The sequence below is a fragment of the Pollicipes pollicipes genome, unplaced genomic scaffold, assembly GCF_011947565.3.
Source record: "Pollicipes pollicipes isolate AB1234 unplaced genomic scaffold, Ppol_2.1 Scaffold_7261;HRSCAF=8764_pilon_pilon_pilon, whole genome shotgun sequence".
NCBI lineage: Eukaryota > Metazoa > Arthropoda > Thecostraca > Pollicipedomorpha > Pollicipedidae > Pollicipes > Pollicipes pollicipes.
In genome coordinates, this window is record NW_023597054.1 from 40,763,823 (window position 1) to 40,777,444 (window position 13,622).

General features: G+C 50.5%; 1 protein-coding gene across 1 annotated transcript in view; it reads right to left on the minus strand.

Annotated features, from left to right (window-relative positions):
• Positions 1-1,041: 1,041 nt before the first annotated feature.
• Positions 1,042-13,622, minus strand: part of LOC119111432 (apolipophorins-like) — a 31,994-nt gene continuing 19,413 nt past the window's right edge. The window contains exons 5-12 of the mRNA XM_037235244.1: positions 12,671-12,846; positions 8,794-8,966; positions 6,108-8,597; positions 5,114-5,346; positions 4,424-4,633; positions 3,494-3,694; positions 1,169-1,322; positions 1,042-1,046 (exon numbers count right to left, since the gene is read on the minus strand). Of these exons, the coding sequence (XP_037091139.1) occupies positions 1,042-1,046; positions 1,169-1,322; positions 3,494-3,694; positions 4,424-4,633; positions 5,114-5,346; positions 6,108-8,597; positions 8,794-8,966; positions 12,671-12,846 (3,642 nt within the window). The remainder of the gene's footprint in view (positions 1,047-1,168; positions 1,323-3,493; positions 3,695-4,423; positions 4,634-5,113; positions 5,347-6,107; positions 8,598-8,793; positions 8,967-12,670; positions 12,847-13,622) is intronic.

The window sequence follows — 13,622 nt, forward strand, 5'->3', positions numbered from 1 at the left end:
AGAGCGAGCTTGTTGTTGCTCTGTACAGCCACTCTGCCCTCCAACAAAATGACCTTGTCGGGGCGTACTCCAGAGAAGCGCACGCCACTTGAACTGGAAAAGAAGAAAGTCCCATAACTTGTGCTGGTACTACGACCGGCGCATGCATTGGGCAAACCAAACAACTCGGACAACACGCTGCTTCTTTTCGACGGATCTCAGCGTGAGCGCAGCTGATGGTGTGGCAGCGGTGGGTCGGTGGTCACTCTGGCAATTGTTGGCGGCTTTCACTCCCAGACAAGTTGCGGTACTCACGTCAAACCGGCTAGCAGCTGGACTTGACGGCCAGGGTACCGTAGCTTAGCCGACAGGTCGTAACCCCCCCTTGAGATCTCCATGATTACGTGTTGACTATCATCGACGTCTTTATTCCAGAACAGCTCAAAGTTGGCGTTCATTTCCGGACCACCTGGACGCACCTGAAATGCCGGGGTATATGTGGAAGACTGTCTGTCAAGTGCATGTTTTATCAATGTCAAAGACACACACACGCACACGCACACGCACACACACACGCAAACGCACAGACACACGCACGCGCACACGCGCACGTGTACGCGCACGTACACACATACGCTCACACACACACACACACACCCCACACACACACACACACACACCACACACCACCCACACACACACACACACACACACACACCACACACACACACCACACACACACACACACACACACACGCACCACACAGCCACGCACGCACACGCACACGCATGCGCACACGAACACGCACATGCGCAAGCGTACGCGCGCGCGCACGCACGCACGCACGCACGTGAACCGTCCAAAGCTTAAAGTAGTGAAACGCATGATGACCTGGTGAGCTTCGTGACACATGAGGTCGCTGCTAGGCCACATGAGACGAGTGCTAGCGGCGGTCCGTCCCTCCACTTACACTGACGACGGTCATGATGCGGCGGCCTAGCTGCAGGTCGGCCTTGACCTTATAGTTGCGCCCTCGGTGCGGGCCGACAGCGTGCCGGTGTTTACTCTCGCCGCGGCAGGCGAGCGCGCAGCCCAGCACGTGCTCGGCCTCGTAGCGGTACTGGCCGCTGATCATGTAGACGTGCGGGCCGCGCTGCAGCTGGCCGCTGACCAGGTAGCGGCCACCACTGCCGGCTGCCAGCCGGCCACTCAGCCGCGTGCTTGGGTAGTTGGGTAGGTCAAGACTGGCGTCCAGCGTGTGCGCGTCCGTCTCGTCCAGACCGAGCGCCGCGGCCAGCCGGACCGTCCTGCTCTCGCTCCCCACCTCTCGGGAGGCCAGAAACTGAAACCCCGCGCCGCGGCGTCAGACGCTGGTGACGCGGGGGACGAGCCCGCGCCTCGTAATGGATGCGCCCATGCGGTCAGTGTGGTCAGAGAGTCAGCGACGGCTTGCCAGGCATGGAAACGAAGCTAGGCTTCTGGCTTCGAAGCCGAATCCGAAGCTAAGACAATGGTATGACATCGAAGTCGAAGCTGCAGCCTCATCTTGTTTTAGTGTGTTTGCAACATTTCGGACAGTTGGTTCTCCGGCGTCAGCAGGTGCTTATGGACCTGAGAATAACCGTGCGATTTTGGGGTCTCAGCCATGCATGGGTAGCAGCCTTGAAGCTCTGTGTAGTATACTGGAGTGACAAAACGGGCAGCAATCCATCAAAGATCATAGGAAACCGAAGCTGAAACCACCATTCAAAAAATGTTCAAAGCCGAAACCGTAGCCGAGGCCACCTCTTCAACGTGACAAATATCCGGAGCCAAAGCCAACGAAAGCCATTTTTTATTTGCATTAATTCGAAGCCAAAGCCGAATCCTGTCATAAAGCATGACACTAAGCGAAACAGATTTATCAGTGCTTGCGTGATATGTATACTAGTGACGACCTCGCTTCTGTCACTTCTTATCGCGAGTCAAGCAAATATAAATTTTGTAAATTTAGACGTTCTACTGATCAGCATCTCACCATCACCAATACTAACTCCACACTGCAGGGTCCACACATACAACCAACAACACTATTGTGTTTCGTGCGTTCTCACATCTAATGAGCATACACGGTCGGTGGCGGCGCAGCAAAGGGAGGGGGAGGGCAGAGGGGCAGTTGCCTCCCCTGCCTGCCATCAGGTAGACAGTTTGATGGGAGGCCCCTTTTTCCCGAAGTAAATGCATTGTAACCATCCGTAAACGATCAAAATTCAGATCGAAAGGCTAGAGAGAATTGAGCAAGCGAGTGGTAAATCGCGCTCGGGACGGCCATTTTCTACATCAAAGCGGCATTTTTCTGGACAAGTAACCCCCCTTGATCAATAAGACAAAACCCGCATGCCCTAGATCACAAGGCCCAATGTTGTGTTAAGGCGACCCTTTTGATGGCTTGGAAGGCCACCACTATAAACTGGAAGACCCTGTTCTTGGTTAAGAGGCACCCTATACATTACAGACGCCCCATTTCTAGGGCAGAGGCCCCTTCCATGCATCAGATGGCCGCGGTTCCGGCTCAGGATGCCCGTTTGCGATGGCTAGGCCGCTGGGCTAGATTTCGAGGCCCCCATTCGTGAAATGAAAGCACCTTGCTCTGGATTCATGCGACCTTCATGCCTCAGTTGGCCCGCTTTTGGGTCGCGGAGACTACTGAACAACTAGAAGGCCGATCCCGATTCATTTTTCATTGTTTACATGTGCTTCCATACAAGTTTATTGGATATTTAATGGATAGGATGCATTTTGATAAAAAAACACATGCCATCTGTACCCTTCCTCCTTGGATATGGCACTGCCCATGAGACCCCTGTGACAAGGCCACATTTTGTCCAGGAGGCCACGTTGAAAATCTTACCCCCCCCCCCCCTCCACCCCCACTCAAATCAATGGCGCCGCCACTGTACACGGTAACAGACGGATTGCCTTATAACTTGCTTTCAGGTGGAAACGGTCAGACAAGTGGTACGAAGTTATGTGATATTACGTTATGAGAAACCAAAGAACAACGTGTAAAACATCTCACGATGGGCGTGACTGGCAGGCTGAACGGATCGCAGAGTGTGGGATCACTTCGCAATCCCCAAGACTGACTGATGTATCTACCGCATGGATAACAACGATCATTACTTTTTAAAAGAATCATTGAAAAACATAACTGGTAGACGTTCGTCAGTGAACCACAGCAGCCGTTGTTCTAGTTTCCGGTGGAACAGCCAGCTTGATTTGAATGGTTTGTTACCCAGAAGGGTTAGATGTCTGCTGATGGTTTTCTTGTCCTAGAGACTTCGGAAATTTGTAGAGATTATATGTCTGAGTACATTTGGAGGTTGCTAATGACTCTGCAGACCCTACCGTCGTGAAGTAGACTTCTTTACACAAAGTTGACGCTGAACCCGACGCGATTCGGTGAAAACTGGGGATTCTCGAAATCTAAGCCGGCTTTGTCCCCATGCTTGGTACTTATATTTTGATGCTTACCGTAAGGTCGGCTGTTCCGTCGTCGCGTCGCACTTGGGCGACCAATGCGTAGCTGGAGGTCATTAGAGTGATGTTGGTGTCGACACCGTAGTCGAAGTTGAAGCCTTCAGACAGGTAGCTGACAGTAAGACTTCCTCCGGCAAATCTGTCCTGATTAAGCCGTGCCATAGTGCTCAGCTGAAGCCTCTGTTTGGTGCTCATCTGGAAATGGGCACCAGCCAGCGTGACATTTTGCACTTAGAGTGGCACCATATTATCATCTGTGTTCCGTTTCGGGTTGGATACTACTGACTGCGAGTCATATCCACCATAAGTGCTTATCATAATAAACCCTTCAGTGGTAAGATGGGTTTTCGAGACACCGGTATGCTACAGCTGTGCATATTGCCTATGTATGCTTTGTGTACTAGAGCTATTCTTGGATAGGCTAAATTCATCGAGGAAATTCATGCAGTAAGCTGCTCCCGATGGTGAACGCTAAAAGAAACATAAATGCGACTCGATTCAGGTAAAAAGCCACTAGGAAGCAGTGGATTTGAACACATCGAATAATCGATATGAAGTTATAGGTCGTACATGCATTAGAACATCCTGGGTTGTATATCTATGTATTAATCGTGACTAAGATATTACGGATTGATGTTTCAATTCGATTTGATTGTTTTTTTTCTGTGCCAGATTGGGGTAGACTGACTTTGGCTTTGCAAAGAAGACCGATCGATGGGTCGGTCGATTGCATACGCAACTGGCGGATTTGATTGATCTGGGCAATGCACATTGAGTTCACGAGGAGTTCGAGTGGGTGTGGATCGCGGCAGTCATTGACGCAGAGCGGACGACCAGACAAAGACATGGTACACGTTTGCCAGTTGTCGCGTTCCAGCGGCTCAGCCGCACCGTTCCGGCTGAGAACTCGCTCGTTCCGCTCACGTCTAGCTCGGTGGCCAGTTTGAAGTCGACGTCCATGTGCGCCGCCTGAAAGGCAATCTCGCCGAACCGCCTGCCGCGCTGGTCACCGAGGCCGGCGCTGAGCTGATATCGGCGCTGGCCGAGCATCAGCTCCGCCGTGGCGCGGTGCTGGCCTGGCGACCTGGCCAGCTCCGCCCTCAGCTCCGTGTCGAGGAGCGGCAGCGCCGACAACTGTGGGGCCATGAGCTGAGCTGAGCTGACGCCGGTCATTGGCACTCAGGCATTGGCAGGGAACAGAGTCTAAGCTGGTATATGTCCTAGTCGTACAGTTAACAGGAAGCAAATACTTCAATGATACCGCAAGCAAGCAGCTTTAAGCTGTCATTCATAGACATCGGCGAACACAAGCACGGCTGTTAAATTTCAAACAAAGATGATGTCTTCATGAACGGAACGTGGTAGTGTGTGGCCTACAAAGCGTAAGCTTTTTAAATTCGATACAAAATGCCAGCGTTACCTCACTGATTTCCACGTATCCATAGGAAGCTTAGGGAACAATTTCTTGCTGACCAATCAAATAATCAATCGACTGATAACCAACAGCCTGAACAATCGATGACTTGCGTTGTTCACACCACGCGCAATCGGCAAATCAGAGATATGCTACAGCAAGCATCTGCAAGACACCATCCTTAACTGTACGAATGTTACCTTTGTCTCCATGGAAAGTTTGTACAACGCCTGTTCGCCGAGAGCTTCCTTGTCCATCTTCGTGTTGAGGGAGATGGTCCGCGTGGGACCATCTAGCACGCTGTACTCTGTCGCCGTCTGCAGCACGAGGCTCGTGCCGTCGTGGCGGAACATCCCGTTCAGAGTTCCGGTCAGAGCACGCGAGCTTAAGGATGTGGCAATGCTATACATGCCGTCATCTTCGTCAACAGAACCTGAAAATGCCATTGAAAGCAGGTGATGAACATCGCAAGGGCATGTATATTATAGGATATTATACATGTATGATTATACATGTGACATGTATGTTATAGGATCTGAGCCCACTTATGCGGATCTAACTTGCACTGACGTGTTATATTATATGTAACTTGAATTAACTTGTGTATATACGTATATATATATATATATGTATACATATATATACATACAATGATATATATATATATATATATATATATATATATATATATAATGTACACCAACATTGCCTTCGAAACTAAGGCTGCTTAGCCCTCGTATTGCGAGGAAGGACCTAAATTTTCTTCCAAAATAAGTTTTCCGTGTTTTTGAGAAACGCGAGATTTTGAGCAAGTGAGAAGAGAAACGCTTGGTTAGTTGCACTCACATCATTTTTACACATGTGTAGATGTGAAGCTTGTGACCTTGACGGTTCATAATCTGTGTCCTTGTTATCGAGATCATATCTGTGTCCTTGTTATCGAGATCATATCTGTGACAGTTTCTCTCACAAGTAACAAATGCAGCCTACTAACACCAGCACGTTTAGAAAATACCTTCGTTTGACTCTCTCGCAGGAAATGTAATTAAAGGCTCTGATGTTAAAGGAACAGGTGACAGTGTCCTGCACTCGCGCGTTTCATCGTGCTGATTGGATAATGCTGACAGACAAGAAATCAGACACCTGTCTAGCTTAGAGTAAATGTTCAGTGGCAGACGCCTGGCCATCACTCACCAGTAAGGACGATCGGATAGTTGTACAGAGTGTTGGCGCGCAGGCGGACGGCGTACTTGGGTTTGTCCTTATTGACAAGCACTTCCCCTTTGAGGCGAAACAGCGGCCCGGATGAGCCCCGGATCACGACCAGAGGCTGATACTCGACAGCCCGCAGCGTGTCGTTCTTCGTCAGACTGCCGGTGACACCGAAGATCTCCCGCCGGTCGATATCTAGCTGCAGAGCAGCGTGCTTTCTCTCAGTCGCCACGTCGAGACTTCCCGCCAGTTCCACCGACTTAACGGGAGTGATGATGCCGACGCGGAACGCCTTGTTCCGGAAGTTGATCATGTAGTCGAGGTTTATGTGCCGATTGGTGGTGGTCCCCGGCGTGTCCAGCATCAGGCTGGATTTCCTCACCCCTGCCTCGTTCGAGTGTCGGTACTCGAAAATGAACGCCTTGACAGTGTCGGTCTTTTCCACGGTGATGCGAGCGGTCAGAGGGCCCGTCAGCAGAAAGCTCGCACCGCTGGCAGCGGGCAGTGGGTAGCAGATTTCTGAGCATATGTTGACTCCAAGCGCGGCTGCGGTGTAAGCCTCTGAGCAGGCGCCATATTCGACCTTGTTGCTGGTCGTCTCCAGTGGTATCTCCTGGTTCTGGTAAACGCTATGGAAGCTTGTTCTGACATCTAGCATCTCCACCTTATCCTTAGGCATGTTCATCTTGATTGACACAATTTTAGCCGAATCAATGACCACCTGTCCGTCCAGAGCGGTCGATGTGTGAAGATTTGTGTTCATCTTGAGTCCAGTGCGAGCAACGTAGGCGTCTACGCTCATTTCAGCGGCAATTTCCACGGCAGCAGAAGGTTTAATAAACCCTTCGATATTCATCTTATTCCATGACTCAATGTTGAAGCGTCCACTCGTCTTCAGCGTAACAGTGGCGGCCCCCACGGCTCGCAGTTTGAAGGGAAGACCGATCATAGTGGGAATCGTATAGCTCGTATCCAGGAACTGGTAGTTGTCGGTCCAGTCTCTGTCCTTTGCCAGCTTTTGCAGAAAGCTCACTGGACCGTCGTCGCCCAAAGCACGAACCAGAGCACTGAGGTCATCGAATGTGCCAAAGCTCAGTTCGTTGCCAAAGATCTTCACGTACGATGATGCATGAAACGACCCAGACGCGTCATTGGCGGCGTTATAGGCATCCGAGAGCCTAGTGATGTCATTGCTGCTCGGTCGACCCCTCATCGTCCGCAGGATCTGGCTAATGGATTCCTGTGGGTACGGACCTTTGTTCCCAAACAGGTTTTCAACATAGTGCTCCAGGCCTTCCACGCGGCCACCGACCTCCAATAGATTGATGGCCTCGCCAAAGAGATCGACGGTGAGGTTTAGCATGCCGGACCTTGGTATGTACGATTCTGGTGAAAACACCACGGCGCCCTCCACTGACCCTCCGGCATTCACGGATTCAAAGAATGCTGATTTTTCATAATATCGTGAGAACTTCCTTGCATCGGTGGCAAACTTTTTTGATAGCTCCACATTGTAGAGAAGCGACTTCAAGTACTGCTTGCTGGGGTCATTGGTTTCTTGCATGTTGGTTATGTGCGTCCACACAAAGCTTCCTACCTGGTTGACAGTTTCCTTCGATAGAATTTCCATTAGCTTGTCGACAACCTCGTGGGTAGCACATTGCGTGACAGCCAAGTAGGCGGCGATGCGAACCTCGCTGTTCTCCAAATGGTTGGCGAATGTGTGCACTAGCCCGCTGTTGCTTACCACGGCACACGGCATCCTCCGGTACGCCCTGATGGCTTCGAGGCGAGTTTCGACGTCGTCCTTACTCGCGAAGCAAGCGCGAAGGACACCCTCGCCGCGAATCAGAAGTCCAACGTTGCCCAGGGCCTTCAGCGCTGCCAGGACCCTGGTCCTGCCTCCCCTGGATTCGGACGCGCAGTCGCCACCAAGCAGCTGCTCGATGCTGCTTACGGCCTGCCTCACAGCTGGCCGCTGGGCACAGTCAACATCGGCGCGGCAGAAGCGGTGCAGCATGGCCGAGACGCCCAGCAGCGTCTGCGTCCTGACACCAGCGTCAGCCAGCAGCGGCGCCACCGCCTCCACCATGTCCAGCCGCGGCTCGTGCACAAAGGCAAGAGACGTCATCCAGCGGTCGGTCTCCTCGGAAGCGACTTGCCCGAGCATCACCATGTCCCTCATGACGACCAGGGCGGCGGCAGTGCCCAGCATGGGCAGGGCGTCCATCAGGTACTTGCGCGTCGTCTGCTGCGTCTGTTCGCGCAGGAGGCGGGCGAGGCTGGCCGCGTCCGCTTGGCGCAGTGTCTGCACCAGCTGCGTGAAGAGGCGAGGGACCTCGCGCCGCACATCCTCAGCGGTCTGCCGCTGCATTTCGGCCAGCAAGAGGCGCGTCGCGTCCGCACGGTCCACCGCCTTCAGCTCTGGCGCCGAGTGGTCAAACATGGCGCTACTGCGCACTCGCAGCGGTTCTGAAACGGAGCGGCAGCGGCGTCATAACCAGCCGACAGCGCCAGAACATGCAGGCAGTCGACATGCCCGGTGGTATGAAATGAAGTCAGCTACGGAATAAAAAGCCATCGGCAGACGGCAGAACGCGCAGTACTGAACCATTCTGAGTGATCCCGCGCCGCCTGTGCCGTCTGCGGAGCGGTGAGCGTCCCTTACCGTGCTGGCGGGTGTGAACTGTGGGCCGGACGTTCATCTCAGTCAGTGTCAGGGTGGTGCGCGTGACCGCTCCGTTTCCGCCGCCGGAGAACGGCCGGAACAGGTGATCTTCCTGGCAAACCACTGTGAGTAGCCGGCCAGCCGACACTGCCTGCCGACAACGCTGGGTGCTCCTGCCGAGATGCGGCCGGCGGTCGTCAGAGGCCAGCAACCGTCAGCGGCCGGCGGCCGTCGGCGGTCAGCGGCCGCCAGGGGCCAGCGACCGTCAGGGACCAGCGGCCGTCAGGGACCAGCGGCCGTCAGGGTCCAGTGACCTTTAGCGTTCAGCGGCTCTCAGCAGCATAAATTTGCAGTAACAAAAACATGTCCGGCCGGTTCAGATCTATCTTCACCAGACATCCAATCGTGGCTGAAATTTTTGATTTGGGACGTCCGCCATGTTTCCAATTTGTACAAGCATCTTCGATGGCACCTTCAACCCGGGTGACTGACCCCTAATATTCCAAATGTGGTGACCAAAGCTGCGCCTCAGTCTCTAAACTTGTCACCTGTTGAACGGACAATTCAATACATAGGACGCGTCAGATGTATCAAATTACGAACCAACGTTGCTAAGCTGTCAACAGCAGGATGTTGGAGAAAAATGATATGTTTGACACATGGCGGGTTTCTTTTCCGTGAAAGCCCACCTAACGTCAATCTAGTGTCCATACGCTTTGTGCTGCTGTCATCCAGTGCTGGCCAAAAATAAAACGTGCATTTGGGAGATATCCCCAGAGGTTTATTGAAGACCATACGGGCGTAAAGCTTACGTTCTTGGGCATGCATGGGCATTGCTGTTGCCATCTTTTGCCGGGTAGTGACACCTAGGTTACCTTCATAACTGCTAACTGAACAGCTCGGCAATCGGCAGGAATGAAATGTGCCTTGATAATAAACAGTCACCAGAAGCAGAGTGATTATTAGGTAAGATTTCACACCATTGTTCCTTCCAACGATCTGTTTACTCGAAACTCAGCATCTTTCGTTTGCTTTTTCTTTCTGAGAACCTGTACATTAAACAAACATTGCAACCGCTTTCACTACGAACTAAGGCGCAAAGCTTTCCAATTAAAAACAAGTTTTCAGTTTATTTTCTGATGATTCAGCTTTTATGAGCGATTTGTAGCCAGAAAAAATTGCAGAGATCACGGGAACAGCCAGAGTCTTGGTAAGAGTGGGAGCACAAGGATATCAAAGGTTCCGTGGTGGTGAAAGGGTCCCTTAAGGTCCCGTGGTGGTGGAAGAGTCCCGGAAAACTAGCCGGGTGTAGCCCACTTAAATTCGTGGGACACGGCTTCCTCGTTACATTATTGCTTTTACATTTTGTAACGTAAACTGGAGCCATAAAACAGGCGAGGATGCAATTTTCATGCATTTGGAAGTTAATAAACTGAAGGAATCAAGCGTTAATCCGTACCCGGCCGGGGACATAAGACAACCGCGCCCGGCCGGGGGGAGAGGAGTTGACGTCTCCCCTGCGATCTCCAACTTCTGGACGCCGCGCGAAAAAACAAAAATACCGTTCTAAAGGTATGGTCAAATAGTGAGGAATACAAACCAATTATTTGACCTTAAGTCGAATATCAGGTCACCAGGGGTCACGAGAGGTCAAAAATGGCCGCTCCGATAGATGCGCTTATACCTTATGGCAGCACGCCAAGACGGACATTGAGGGCGCGTAAACAAGCGATAAGACTGTGGGGAGTCCAGATTCGGCCATTTTTTCCCTTACATGGCGCAGCTCAGATTAGGCCACCGTTCAAAATTGCTCTACCAGTCGCCTACAAGAGTAATACTTTTCTTCACAGCGTACTTTCTGACCGAATTCGTTTTATTAGATCCAGCTGTGCGGAAAACGCATTCCAGACACAAAACGACCACTGTAGGCTGACCTAGAGTTTAACTGGGGCCAAATTAGGTCAAATTGATGAGATATCCAATTGAAAAAAATTGAAGTGCTAACCGGGTCTCTGTGACCAGTACAACACTTTTCTGTTGTCAGAAATAGTGTATTGCGCATCTGCATATACTCAAGATCGTATAGCTGTTGGCTACACTATATATAGCCCTTTCGGCGCTTGGCAATGTATTCGTGACACATTGAGAACAGGTACGTTGGTACATGAAATAAGACGTCATCAGCTTCACAAACACGATAATGAGGTGGTTACGCGCGTCGCACTCGTTCATCTTGCCGCCCCGCTACTGGTGATGTAGGTCATTGACCCTGGATGGCGTCATATCAATGTCCTTACATGGCCTATCGTACCCGCCATGCGTGTTTGAAAAGGTGCCTTTGAACGCTCATGACACCAATTAGACCGCTTGAAAGGTAATTCGAAGGTAGCGTATATCTTACCGGCGCAACATTTAGACTGATGACTGGAATGTAATAACATTTACAACACCGTGAACTGGTAGCAAAGTCTTGAGACGGAATTATAAAAGTAAGAGGAAATATATATATATATATATATATATATATATATATATATATATATATATATATATATATGTATATATATATATATATATACATGTGTGTGTATACATATATACACACACACATATATATATATATATATATATATATATCGTATTGATGTAACAGTTCTGCACAAATGCCATCCTATTTAAGCCCCAATCCTATTTTTGAACGGTACGACATGATTTTAAAGGATTTTCGAAAGCCTATCCCTCAACGTTTTGTGCTTGCGCGTCTGACGTCCACCTTGCGCCGGTATTAGCCGCAGCCGGCAATGCCGCTCGGATTGACGGAAGATGCAGCCCCAACCATCAGTATTTTTGCTGCTAGGATCGCAGGCTCAAAATACTTGACGAAATTTGCGCTACTAGTTCGTTCTGTTAACAGGATGGATATCCTCGTGCAATCATGGGGTGACAATTTGAATTTTTGGCTTTACCTTGGCTTTTTGGCCCGGCTCCCTATACTGACCGCTAAGGAGGCCCCTTACCTTTTCCGGGCAAGAGGTCCCGTGGGTGGAGCACTAGGGGCGGGGGCATATCATCTTTACCGTTCAGAGCCAAAGGGTCATTCCGTCCCAGCGCGGGGTGCCTACCGGCCGCCGTCCTGACAACGCACGGAGGTGCCACCACATCATCCGAATGCCCCTAGAGGGATACGTAATGCTTGGTCCCCTCCCTGACGCGGGCGACCCTCTGACCCGGGAAGTCGGCGCCGGATTAACGCAGGGGCCTTCACTGACGTACAAATTTAGAAAACGTTCCCCTGTCTCCTTCGCATCTTACCGTAACGACCAGTCTCCCAGGAATATCATGCTGAGGTGGAGGTTCGAGAGAAAATGTCTCCATGTCGTCGAAGTGACAGTCCAATTTACAGTTATCTGGCAACGCTTCATCTCCGAGGATAGCACTAGTGTTGTTGAAACAAGTTATCATCAACTATCCTTTCATGGCATGACTTTTTTCTGACGGCTCCTGAGATCACTTGCATAAAATGCAACGTTGATATACTATGGAACAAAAGTGGATGTGGACATGAGATGTACCGGCCGTCAAGAAAAAGGCGGTACCTTCCATACGCGAGTCAAGTCGTAAGTTTTTCAAGCAAAAATAAAAAAAAACAAGCCAAGTAAGAGTTTTTCTAGCAGCATCTGAGATTGCTAACATAAAAGCACACGGTGATATCCCGAGGAGTGAAAGTGGATGTGAACATAGAACACCAGACTCAAAGTTTCTTTGGTGAGGCAGAAGCCAGAGTGCTAAGACTGAGATCTACTAATAGGCGTCATGCAGAGTCTGTGAAGTTAACGGATGTTGTCAGAATGCGATCATCTCCCCCAACGTTCCTTACCTTAGCAACGGCATGGACTGAATGTTGGAGGCCGAATGGTAGGGTGTCGTTTGAAGTGAGGACACGAGGTGGCCGCGTTCTCGACAGGTCAGCAGTTCCTTGGTCTTGATCACCGCGGTGATGTCGCCCAAGTTGCGGACGGTGTAGTTGGTGGAGCAGTAGCCGGACACGTCCGTCTGAGCAGACAGAGTTTCTCACAACTGGAAACTTCACACGCACATGGTGTTTTCCGTACGCTAGCCTTAAAATATGATTCTTCACAGCCGGTGTATGGACATAAATAAAACACGCTTCATTACATTCCCAATTACAACTGTAAGCCTAACTCTCACCTCGCGTCACGCATGTACTTAATACAGTTTCGGCTGGGAAAATCCAACCAGTCTGTGTGTATGTGTGTATGTCTTCATTTCGTTAGATGTACCTACGCACAGCGCAGAAAGGTGCACGGATTGTCGTAAAATGTGCACAAACAATGCGCTCAAGTTTTGTGGCAATCCGTAACATAAATTCAAGCACGCCTGATAGCGGTGGCAGGCACGGCGTATGTAGGAATGGAGAGCGCTTCAGTGCTTAGCAGACATTTTTCGCATATGTGGGAGAAACCTGTTGTGCGAGGGTCAAGATTTGAGCCAAGTCATTGGAAAAAATGCCGCAAAGCTGAGCGACGTTGCATATAAAGCGTCCGCGCACGGAGAAGACTGTTAATCCTCGCCTTACGGTTTCTTACCTTTGCCCAACAACGGGGCGTGAGACCCCTTAAGATTTAAAAAAGTAAGCAAGCTGGAGTCTCACGGAAAACAGCATTGGAAAGCTCTCGTCAAACCACATCAAATAGGTATGCTTGCGCAATGGTGAATGTGGCCTTGCAAGGGTAAAACCAATTTAAAATGTTCAAGTCTACAATTAATAGGACTACATTTAACACAACACAACATCTGGAGGACTAAAC